Source organism: Lepus europaeus, chromosome X (assembly GCF_033115175.1).
Source record: "Lepus europaeus isolate LE1 chromosome X, mLepTim1.pri, whole genome shotgun sequence".
In the NCBI taxonomy this organism is placed as follows: Eukaryota; Metazoa; Chordata; class Mammalia; order Lagomorpha; family Leporidae; genus Lepus; species Lepus europaeus.
The window spans coordinates 117,279,129-117,291,189 of NC_084850.1; the positions used below are offsets into that span (position 1 = coordinate 117,279,129).

A 12,061-nucleotide genomic window follows, 5' to 3' on the forward strand; every position below is an offset into this window, starting at 1 on the left:
GTGCTTGCAAATGTACAGTTCTTTGCCGGAAAAGGATACAGTATACCCACAACATTAAAACCAGGATATGCAATACAGCATAGGGAACAGAGGGACCTGGTGCAAACACCAATTGCCCTTTCTCTGCAAGGGCCACACCAAGCTACATGTTCCCTCTTGGATTAGGAACCATTGATGTGAGCATAAAACAACTTGGAAGCCAAGGAGCACAAATTGGAATCTCAGCTAGTTTCTTATATCCTACAGGTAACCTAGGCATATAGCCAGCTCCAAACCCAGTAGCATCCACGGGTCTCACTGAGACCAAGTAAAAATGGTCCATGTTACTGTAAGCAGTAAACATTGATGATGACCTGTAACCCATGGTTACATGTCAGCACAGTAAGCTGCTGCTTTTCATTGCTTTGACTGGAGCCCTGTGCTGTGTTGGTATTTTAGTAAAACATCTCGTGCCGACTCCCAGCACTGTGGAGTTAACCCTCAAAGCACAGATGCCTACATCAAAGTGCATTAACTTTTCTTGCTGTGCAAAGATATGTTTGCAAAGTCCTTTAACCTTAAATCTGAGCTGCCCATAGAATGGCATGATGTCACCATGTACCTTCTACCTGGGCAAACACACCATTCCTCATTGCCTCCCCTTTTCTCTATCTGTGCTAATGAGATTGCGAGCTCTTTTATATGGCAACATAGAATATCCAGGTGGATGGTAGGTTGAGTTTGGGGTTGTACGGACACCATGAGACTTTGTTCCCACCACTAAACAATGTTTTGGGGCTTCTTTTTTCTTCCATGATTATCATTAGTGTGGAATGCAGAATGGTTTCTCTTTCTGTGAAGTCCAGGAAGGACACGTTCTGCTGCTTTTCTGCCTTTGGTATCTCCCTCTATGAGGAATCAGAAAACCTTGGTATCCTGCCTTGACACCCAGAGCAAGTCTTACTATGTCTGCTCTCAGTTTTCTCAATTCCAAAACAACTGTAAAAGTGTATGCCTCTGGAAAAGGAAAAAAGAAATAATGTGCCCTAGCTCCTCATTTGTGGCATACATGGAAGGGAATGGAGTTGGCATTTGAAGGTCACTGCTACATGGTTCCTATTCTGTTTTGTTGTTGTTGTTGTTATTAATTTTTAAAGATTTATTTATTTGAAAGAGTTACACTGAGAGAGGAGAGGCAGAGAGAGAGAGACAGAAAGAAAGGTCTTCCATCTGATGGTTCACTCCCCAATTGGCCACAACGGCTAGAGCTGTGCCCATCCGAAGCCAGGAGCCAGGAGCTCCTTCCGGGTCTCCTACACGGGTGCAGGGGCCCAAGGACTTGGGCCATCTTCTACTGCTATCCCAGGTCATAGCAGAGAGCTGGATTGGAAGCGGAGCAGCTGGGACTTGAACTGGCACCCATATGGGATGCCAGTGCTTCAGGCCAGGGCGTTAACACACTGCACCACAGTGGCAGCCCCATGGTTCCTATTCTTCAGTGGCATCACAAGCTAAAGCATTTTATACTGTGAAAAGACTCTTGAAAGAGACAATATAATAGCATATTGGATTTTTATGTATCTTTAAAAATATGTACCCCTGGTGAATGCGCTAAAGGATATACACAACCAGGCTTCAAAAAGTTCATGCAAAATGTGCCTTCTTTTAATCCTATTTTCCATGAGTTTTTTGAAGCCCTCGCATATAAATATATATTTTAATAGAAATTCCTAGCTTAAGATAAAAGGATAGTTTCACAAAATTGTGTCTGCTGCTTGCTTATTGAGGCTTCAAGAAACAGCTACTCGTTATGCTTAAAGATTCATAAAAAAAACCCTCAGTGTGTTCTTTAAGATGTTCATTTTGAACAGTAAGTGTGTGTCCGTGTGGCAATTAAATAGTCCCTATCGATTTTCTCACCTCTTCTCAGGTGCATAGCATGGACTGGGTATACCTAAATAGAAGTCTTTGGACAGTCGCTTCCTGAAAATGGCATTCTGTTTGCAGTGTTGGTTTGGGGAAACGTATTCTTCAGTCTTGTGTGATGGATGATTCTTGTGTTTAACCACATCGAGTTTTAGCAGAGCACACCGCACAGTATTTCTCTCCTAACTATGTCATCTTCTGCTCCTGTTATTTTAGAGCAATTGCTCTGCTCCCCTCTGGAGCTATTTATACTCCACGATTTCTGTTCTCTGTGTTACCTATTCACCTGCACAGAGATAAGGCCCACTAAAATGAAATTCATGCAATTTTGCTGTTTCCATCACATGAGTAAATTAGACTCTTAATACAAAAGTGAATCTAAAAATTCTCACTTGTTAGTTCTTATATTCTGGAATCTAAGGCAAAATATTTATAATGATTAAAGCAGAGTAATGAAAAAAGAAAATAATGGAAAAATATCAAGCCACCCACAGCTTTCTTCTTGATATAAAGAAATACATTGTGAATATTGGTGTTTGAGGGAAACCCATTCCTCTCTTCCAGTGATGGAACTGGTGTGCTGTATTTCTCAATGGTCTCACTCCCTGCACTTGGAAATTTTCCCTCTGTGGAAGTCACACAGAAGAGAGGATGAAAGTTTGAGTCTTCTGTCTCTCTTGGTCTTTCCAGTCTCATACAATCCCCCATCAGTCTTCCCCTCCTGTCTGCTTGCTTTGTTATGTTTTAATTCTTTATTCTTTTCCCCACCTAACTTTTTCAAGTCAGTCTCCTAAGTTATATTGCTTTCTGCCACTTTAAGCAAAGTGTCAGCTTCCATGAAAAGAGGTCATTTCTCTAGCTTTAGAGGATGCTCATGCAGTCAGCAGTGGGCTGCGTATGTGATGGTGGTGCCCAGGATGCTGTGTCCTAGATATGTCAGCGCCATATTTGTGTGTGTACACAACATAGTGGTTTTTCTTAAGATTTATTGATTTATTTGAAAGAGTTACACAGAGAGAAGGAGAGGCAGAGAGAGAGAGAAGGAGAGAGAGAGAGAGAGAGAGAGAGAGGTCTTCCTTCTACTGGTTCACTCCCCAGTTGGCCGCAGCTGTCGGGGGTGCAGCGATCCGAAGCCAGGAGCTTCTTCTGGGTCTCCCACGCGGGTGCAGGGCCCCAAGGACCTGGGCCATCTTCCACTGCTTCCCCAGGCCATAGCAGAGCTGGATAGGAACTTGAGCAGCTGGGACTTGAACCGGTGCCCATATGGGGCTTTACCTGCTTCGCCATAGCGCCAGCCCCCACACCATGGTGTTGACCCCATAGCAAGATTGACCACAGTTCTCAGAATTAGTCTCTTATTAAGCATGACTGTATTTTTAAAATAAATCTCCTTTTTTTTTAAAAAAAAAAGATTTATTTACTTACTTGAAAGAGAAGTGAAGGAGAGACAGAGACGGAGATCTTCCATCTGGTGGTTCACTCCCCAGATGGTTGCAACAACCAGGGCTGGGCTATCCTGGTCTGCCATGTGGGCCTAGGGGGCCCAAGGACTTGGGCCAGCCTCCACTGCTTCCCCAGGCACAGTAGTATGGAGCTGGATGGGAAGTAGAACAGCCAGGACTCAAACTGGCACTGATATGGGGTGCCAGCATTGCAGACAGCAGCTTATCCCATTACACCACAATGCCAGTCCCTATGACTGGTTTTAAAATAAAAGAAGGTATGTCTTTCCTTCCATAGACAGATGCCAGTCTGAGACATCTTAGGGAGTCTGGTTCCTAGGAGCACAGAGCTTTACTCTTTGGGATGGAAAACAGAAAAACTGTTTCCATCATCAATTCTCCTTCATGCTTCCAGAAAATTCCAGAGTTTTCTATCTTCTGTTTTTCAAACAGAGAAATTTGGGCTACATAGGTATGAACCCATAGATACTGATCACTTTTTTTTTTAAACTATTTAGTTAGAACTAGCTACATCTAACCAGTAAAATATGTTAATGCCTTAAATTTGTTATTTCGAAAGCTGTTTGCTGCTGGAGATGACCTGTATTTATCTGAAGTTGCATTTATAATTATATTGCCCTTTCCCCATAGAGGCATGAGGGGATTGACTTAAGTATCATTGATTCCTTGTCTCAAAGGACTGAGAAGTGCAATCAGAACCTAGGTGTAGAAAGTGGTATAAAATCCATATTGTTGCACTTGCAATGTGACTGGTAAATTGCTTTGGAGAAAAGCATCTTTTCATGACTCTTGCAAATGAAGTTTGTGATATGCCGATATTGGACGAGGTTGAAGTTTGATTTCTGTTACATTTTTGTGTTGCAGCATATGATTAAATAACCACCTTAGACCGAGGGATTGTGCCCTCTCCCTACCATCAGTCTTACAAAGTTCTTAGAGAACTTGAAAAGTACATTGCATAATACAGCTTGAAGGTGAAAGGGGAGATAAATAAGCCTCAGGTCTGAAAATTGGATAAGTTATGAAGTGGTTTCGGTTGGCCTATGGAAAATTTTAGTGAAGTTGATTATTTTTTCACCTCAGGTTAAGGTAGCAGAGAGATGCTTCGGTGATGGATATTTTAAAGGGGAAACCACTTAGGATTATAAATGTACAGCTAGAAATAGAGTTTACACAGTCCTAATCATACAGATTAATCTGACCTTCTCTAATACTAATAGAAGAAAGAGTTGCCAGACTGTTTCAAAATCTTTACTAAACTTTTATTATTATTATGACTATTGTTATTATTCAGGTGGAAATGGTTCTGCTTACACAGAACACGATAGGTTTCCTTAACTCTTAGATATTCCCTAGTGGTTTGGGGATGGAAACTTGTGTCTGCCCACGTGGTATCCTGTGCCACTGAAATTTTAGAACATGCTCAGATGGTCGAGCTCCCAAACACCTTTGCAAGGGAGGGGTTCAGCTGGAGGTCAGTGAAGGGTATGAGACAACCCTACCAAGAGTCCGAAAATAAAAGGAAGGCTGAAGAATCACGTGTGGTTTTATGTGGTTCTTGCAGTGGATCTCTTGACCCTGTCAGCTGCATGTGATGCCTTGGACCAGCACAACCTCAAGCAAAATGACCAGCCGATGGATATCCTGCAGATCATTAATTGTTTAACCACTGTGTATGATCGCCTAGAGCAAGAGCACAACAATTTGGTCAACGTCCCTCTCTGCGTGGATATGTGTCTCAACTGGCTGCTGAATGTTTATGATACGTACGTATGGCAAGTTTTCTTCCAGCTCTGTCAAGGGAGGCTTAGCTTGCAGAATGTTGGCAGAGTAATTAGCATTCCAACAGGGCCTCTGAAGCTGTAGAGCTAGTGTTGTCCCTACGGTAAATCATTTCCGTATTTATGTGCCTTGAAAAATATCTTGATAAGCTAGGAGGTGAGAGAGAATAGATTGCTCTCAGATTAGAAAACAAACAAAACCTTGAGCTATTCATTTTTCGGATAGTAGACTGATTTCATGTATAGCTATTGGTTCTGTCCCTTTCTGGCCTGTGTATATTGAAAATGCTCCATGCTCTTGAAGGCTGGATCGCTCTCTCTGTCCCTAGAGATGCTTGCATGGAATTGTCCTAGTTGATACTGAGAAGGAATTTGCGGAAGATTATGAATTGATAAGACAAACAGAATAAACATAAGCCCTTAATGTCGCCAACTCAGCTCCTTAAACTAAGGAAGTGTTGGTTTTGTCTTGTTTTTTAATAAGGTGTTAGGACATTTCAGTTTGACACCTCCATTCATCACTCTCAGAGAGCAATTGTTTATTTCTGTTGAATTATACACAGGAGATCCCTCCAGTTACAATTTTTGTCTTGAACTTAATGAAAGGAATTGAGTAAGGGAGCAGAAGGCATTGGTCTTGGTTTTCGAACTGAATTCTTCTTAGACCTCAGAATTATTACATGCCTCATTTCACACATCAACAAGAACATATTCCCATTTGGAGAGCTGGGAAGGTTTTCTGAGAGGAATTGAATATCAGCTATTTTGCCTTTTGCCTTTGTGCTAGACTTCTGCCACCACGCTCGCAAATATTGATGCCTTTTTTCTTTGTTACTTTCATAAGGGATTGCTTTTTAAACCACCTGCCTATTGAATTCAATATAACTGTCTACCAGGTCCTTGAACATGTTAGATCTTAAGTGTGGATTACATTTACCTTTGTGTTGATAAGGGTTTGTATTCAGATCTTCCCTCAAATATATTTTGGCACCATTTTCTTTGCCATATGGCATGAAAGACATGTGAATGGATTCTAAATATGTAACTTCCATTCTATCTGCCTGAAGATTATTTGAGGACAATTTTAACTCATTGAAGGCCTGAGTTACTAGATAAGGTTTATTTGTTAAACTTTGATACACCTTTTCCTAAGAGGGAAAAAGGATAAGACAGTCCTTCAGTGGTAGGAATTTCTAACATTTCTCTTTGAGGAATTTAATAGTTGAAAGTTGAGCATATTGTTCACCAGAGCTAACCACAGCTGGGACCTGTCCTTTAAGAGTAAGTAGTGATAGGTGGCAGAGTTAGTCTAAAATGTTTTTTCTTTTCTTTTTTTTAAACAACTGAATAAGGTCTGGTTGCTTTCCATAATTAAGAAACTGAAAAATTATTGAAAGGCATTTTCTACAAAATGGAAAATTTTTCATTCTTATTTTCCGTTTGTTCTCATGGATAAAATAAGCTTGTTAATAAACTGATTATGTAGAATGCGGTATTTTAGCTTTCTATATGTAAAGTAAAAGCATATATATTAAAACATTGACGTAACAGTAGGTTACTTTTCCATTTCTCTTTTGGAGCATGTATTTGAATGCTTTCTAATTGAGTGTGTCATTTTTCTAATGGAAATAAATGTTCATATTTTACATTATGTGTCATAGGGCCTGAAGTGATTAATTTTCTTCTCAATAAGGGGCAGTCTAATGAAAATCTGAAAGAGTGTTGAAGAGAGCAGAGCAGTTAGTTGCTGGTAATTTTTTGGGCTTCGGTAACCAAAGTAGGTAATTTGCTTCAGTAACCAAAATAGCTTGGTGCACTGTTGGAAGTCTTCCAGTTACTGATTTAAGCCAAAGTTGCTCTCCATGGGTGAACAGAAGTGTCTCCCCCTGCCCCTCATTGTAAAGAAAGGTTTTTAAGAATTGAAAGCTTGGTAAATATTCACCGGTTGTGTTAAGATTTCCAGTGTATTTTAGGTCATCAGCCAAATAGATAATGAACTTGGAAAAGTTCTTAACAACCTTAAATAAAACAGTGACCAATGTGAGTAAAGTTCCATATCCAGTGCTTTTTGTTGTTGTTGTTGTTTCTTAACTAAAAATGTTTCCTGTGTGAGGAAGTGTCAGTAAACGTTTTCTGGTTTGGTTCTTCGTAATAGGGGACGTACGGGGAGGATCCGTGTCCTGTCTTTTAAAACTGGCATCATCTCTCTGTGTAAAGCACATTTGGAAGATAAGTACAGATGTAAGTCATGTGTATTAACTCTGTATTCCTTTATTGATGTTGGCTAATCACCCCAGTTCTAGATGGAAAATGACATACTGTTCTTAGTGACAGCAGGTTCCTCGTGTAAGATGTAGAACTGCTTTTAGAGTGTCATAAAATTTGGCTTGTACTGTTCCCTGTCAAACATTAAATTGCAGGTATTTAAATAGAGAACAAGGATTAACTTCTCCAGCCCCAGCATTATTTTATGTTACGTTGACTGTCTGAATAAAACACATGTTCCTAGGGGATAAAGCCTGATTTCCTAACCCCTTTGTAGAAGTCAGAAAAATAAATGTGAAGGTTTAATCCCTGCATTTGCCTGGTCTTTGGATTCTTATTTAAAGAATATTGTCTGGCACTCATGTTCTAGAAACATTGTTTATTTTATAATCATCTTACTGCAGTTCTAGTGACATACCCAGTTCTGGTGACGTGACTAACATTTTATCATTTGAGAGACACATAGCTTACTGTTTGTTAAAGGGTAGGTACCACCCTACAGAATTTCCTTGTTAAGATGCTGGTTAAGATGCCCACATCTCACATCTGAGTTTAAGTTGTGGCTCCCGAATCCAGCTTTCTGCTGATGCTGGGGAGACAGCAGGTGATGGCTCAGGCACCTGGGTTCCTGTCACCCATGTGGGAGATCGGGATTGAGTTCCCAGCTCCTGGTTTCAGCTCGGATCAGCCCCAGCTTTTGCAGGCATTTGGGATGTGAAATAGCAAATGGAATCTTGTCCCCCCCCACCCCACCCCCCTGCCCCGTGTGTGTGTGTGTGTGTGTGTCCCCACCTGTCTATCTCACTCTCTTTGTAGCTCTGCTTCTCAAATAAGTTAAAAAAAATTGTAGATTAAACCCAATTAAACCCAAATACTAGAGAAGTGACGGGTTTTAGGGGTAGGGACCTTTGTTTCTGCCAAGAGCCATTTGGATTTTTCTAACCACATTTGCAGGCCGAACAAAATTATCAACTTAAGAATTAGCCTGCCATAGGTTTATTGAACTTCGAGTGCCACCTGTGCTTGTCTTGGCCAGACCATATACGGCCACAGAATGGATATTCTCCATCCCTCGTAGAGGACCAAGAAACCATCCATTCCCACTGGGAAGCACTGTGCTTGTTTTTCCCCTTTAAATACATGGAGGAAACTTTGTTGTAGGAACATTAAACAAACCAAGTCTATCTGGTCTTTTCTATTTTGCTCTAAGGCCTGGTCACACATAAATGAGGGGATGTGCTGAGCTTAAAGACAGGCCACAGAAAAACGAGGCTGAGTTCCTCCAAAGCTACTCTGTCCTACTGCTTATCTCTCCTCTAGGAATAAGCAGCCAAATCTACAAACTGTTTTATTTTATTTTTAAAAATTTACATATCTACTTAAAAGGCAGAGTTACAGAGAGAGAGACAGAGGTCTTCCATCCGCTGATTCACTCCCTAGATGGCCACAACGGCCAGAGCTGCGCCAGTCCGAAGCCAGGCACCAGGAGCCTCCTCAGGGTCTCCCACACAAGCTCAAAGGATGCTGCCCCCCCCACAAACCATTTTAGATGTGAATTTTATGTAGTCTCTCCTTGAATTTTCTTATCCTAAGAACCAAAGAAAAATAACTAAACAGCTTTTTTTTTAAAAAAAAAAATATTTGAGAAGCAGACAGAGACAGAATTCTCATTTGCTGGTTAAATGCCCAAATGTCTGCAATAGACAAAGCTGGGCCAGGCTGATGCCAGCAGCTGGGAATTTGGTCCAGGTCTCCCACATGGGAGGCAGGGACCTTAATAATCAAGCCATCACCTGCTTCTTTCTAGGGTCCCGATTAGCAGGAAGCTGTCATTGGAAGCAGAGCCGGGACTTGAACCTAGGCTCTCTGACATGGGATGTAGGCAATTTAAATAGCCACTAAAGTGCTAGGCCAAATGGCTACCCCTTTTCTTAGCCATTTAGAATTGTACCAGGGTCCTTAAAATGTTTTTGGAAAATGGAATTAAAGGGTAAGCTTATTTGTGTGCAAAACAACTTTGAAATCCATGCATTATTTCTTTTTGTAATACCTCTTTTTCAGGAACTTTTTGAAGACCCCCTTGATTGCATGGGTTTCAAAATGTTTTCCACAGAAGAAATTTACCTCTTATTTCCCTTTTCCTATGAACATTTTGAAGTACCCTCATATTTTGGATAAAACGATATTCTTGTGGTCTTGCCCTCTTTAAAATTTGTCATTATTAATTATAGGTTGCCGAATCTAACCTTAGGTATCACGTTGTAAATACCAAATTGAATCATTAAGGGCATTTTGAGATTCTGTTTCAAGTTAATGACTAAGAAGGAATATAAAGGTTGTTAAAAATAATAACTGCAAAGTGAGACATTTAAAAATAATTCATAACTTTGCCCAAAAATATCTATGTATGTGTAATGGAGAGACGGTGCAAAGCTATGCCTGTGGTTTCAATTTTATTCTGACCATCTTAGATAGCTGGTTAAGCTATTTAATTCTTAGAGTTTAAGAGGGGCTTATGGATACAGAAAGCTTTTTTTGGGTTTACCTTTATTGGCAACTTCTAAGTGAACAGAGAGTATGATTACAATGCTTGTATTTCTGAGAACAAAACATTCCTTGGAAGCATTTGCTATGTTCTTTCATTCTGTCATGCACATGTATTGGGTACCTGCTATTCGTGGAGCAATACTATTCTACTTTAGATGTTTGGACACACAGTTGACTAAGACATGGTTCCTGTCCTCAGGGCAATCTCATTCTGCAGCTGAAAAGACAAACACATGCTAAGTCAATGACAGAGAATAGTGGGTGTGAGCTTATTACAATATGCACGGCATCCTGTGGGCACACCTACAGAAGCTCGATCATAGTGACGTCATAAAGAATTCTCAGTTTTGCATCTCTGATATTCAAAGGGAATGGTGCTTTGGCCTAGTTCTGTGGCTCCTAATGCTAAAACATTTATTACATGACAGTGGTTATATCCTATAGTTATTTGCATGAATTTCAAATTTATTTATGCACCACAGTAAACTTATCTGTTCATTCCATTTTCTGTGCATTTTTGAATCTCTCTCTCTCTCTCTCTCTCTCTCTCTCTCTCTCTCTCTCTATATATATATATATATATATATATATAAATATTTCCCAAAGGATTGTATTCTGGCTTAGGGAAAATTCCAGTGCCAAAGCTGTATATAAACTTGCATCTCATGCAGAGCTATAGTTTATCTATAAACTACATCTATATATATGCACAGTAGTGATTAACTTAGTCTACAAAATAATAAATGTGCAGATTAGCATAAATTAGAAGGAACACCTTCCCCCCCACCACCACCACTCTGTGGTAATAGTGACTATTCTTGGTACTGGAATTGAGTTGGACATTAGGTTCTATTATTATCCACTTAGTGCTGTATTATTCTTATTGTTGCAATTCTTTTCTTCCTTCCGTAGACCTTTTCAAGCAAGTGGCAAGTTCAACAGGATTTTGTGACCAGCGGAGGCTGGGCCTCCTCCTGCATGATTCTATCCAAATACCAAGACAATTGGGTGAAGTTGCGTCCTTTGGGGGCAGTAACATTGAACCAAGTGTCAGAAGCTGCTTCCAGTTTGTAAGTTATTCACCTTCTCAAGTAATATACTTATGCTTTTGTATTTTAGAAATTAATTGTAAAAAAAAACCAGCATAACTTGGCTTTCTCACTGTAGCTCTTTTTTGAAGTGGTAGGTCCGTGATTTGGAATATTTGAAACCTCTCTAGGAAGTAGCTTCTGGGACTCTGGGTTTTGGGAACAAAGACAGTGCCGAGGAAGGAAAAGACATCTGCATGTGCAGTAGGGACCCCACTGCTCCTGAGCTTGGTAGGAGGGGATAAATCTCCTGCCACAGAAATGCTTTAGAAAATAACCTTTGTAGGTGAGTGTCTCGGTCTCCTGGTTTTCCCCCAAGTCTGTTGTGGCCTGTTAAATGTTAACATGGTCATCATTTTTTTTTAAAAAAATCCTCCTTTGCAGCTTTGAAATTTTCCTACTACAAGGCCTCTATGATAAAACTCCACAGTCTTATAAAAAGGGCTGAGGTTTGTACTCTGTTAATGTCTGCCCTGTTGGCTTTTCTCTGTGCCACCTTTCCCTACACCATGCTCAGTGCCGCAGAATCACCCTTTTCTTACCAAATGCCTGAGCACTCCACTGACAGATGTTTACATTGCTTGGTAATGCTATTTTGAGTAAGGTAGGTAATGCTATAATGAACATCTTTATGCATTCTGTTCTTTGCTTTGAAGTTTGATAAATCTTCAGGACTATGATTACCAGACTAAAGTATACAAATATTCTTGTGGCTTTTGATATATATATATCCAGATGCCTTTTCTTCAGAAGTTGTTTTAATGTAATACCACCCATGTTGAAGTAGTCAGGTACTTGCAGTACCACATTTTTCACAGTGTTCTGATTTTTTTAATGCTAAGGGCTGTTTTCCTTGTAGGGGATTTCTCAATCCATTCAAATCCCATGAACATGGCTGAGATTTACAAAATGGAACAAGCTTTGGAGCTAACTGGGTTAGACCTATGGTCTCTGACCGTAGACTAGGATGAAACTTTGGGCAGCTTCCTGCAGAAGACTTTGAATATTTAGA

The 12,061-nt window shown here is 40.2% G+C and overlaps 1 protein-coding gene across 13 annotated transcripts in view; it reads left to right on the plus strand.

Annotated features, from left to right (window-relative positions):
- The window catches only part of DMD (dystrophin), a 2,142,101-nt gene that overhangs the window by 2,045,638 nt on the left and 84,402 nt on the right, over positions 1 to 12,061 (plus strand). For all 13 annotated transcript variants that reach the window (XM_062183372.1, XM_062183374.1, XM_062183379.1 and 10 more), the window contains 3 exons: positions 4,933 to 5,134; positions 7,305 to 7,390; positions 10,874 to 11,031. In XM_062183372.1, coding sequence (XP_062039356.1) covers positions 4,933 to 5,134; positions 7,305 to 7,390; positions 10,874 to 11,031 — 446 coding nt within the window. The remainder of the gene's footprint in view (positions 1 to 4,932; positions 5,135 to 7,304; positions 7,391 to 10,873; positions 11,032 to 12,061) is intronic.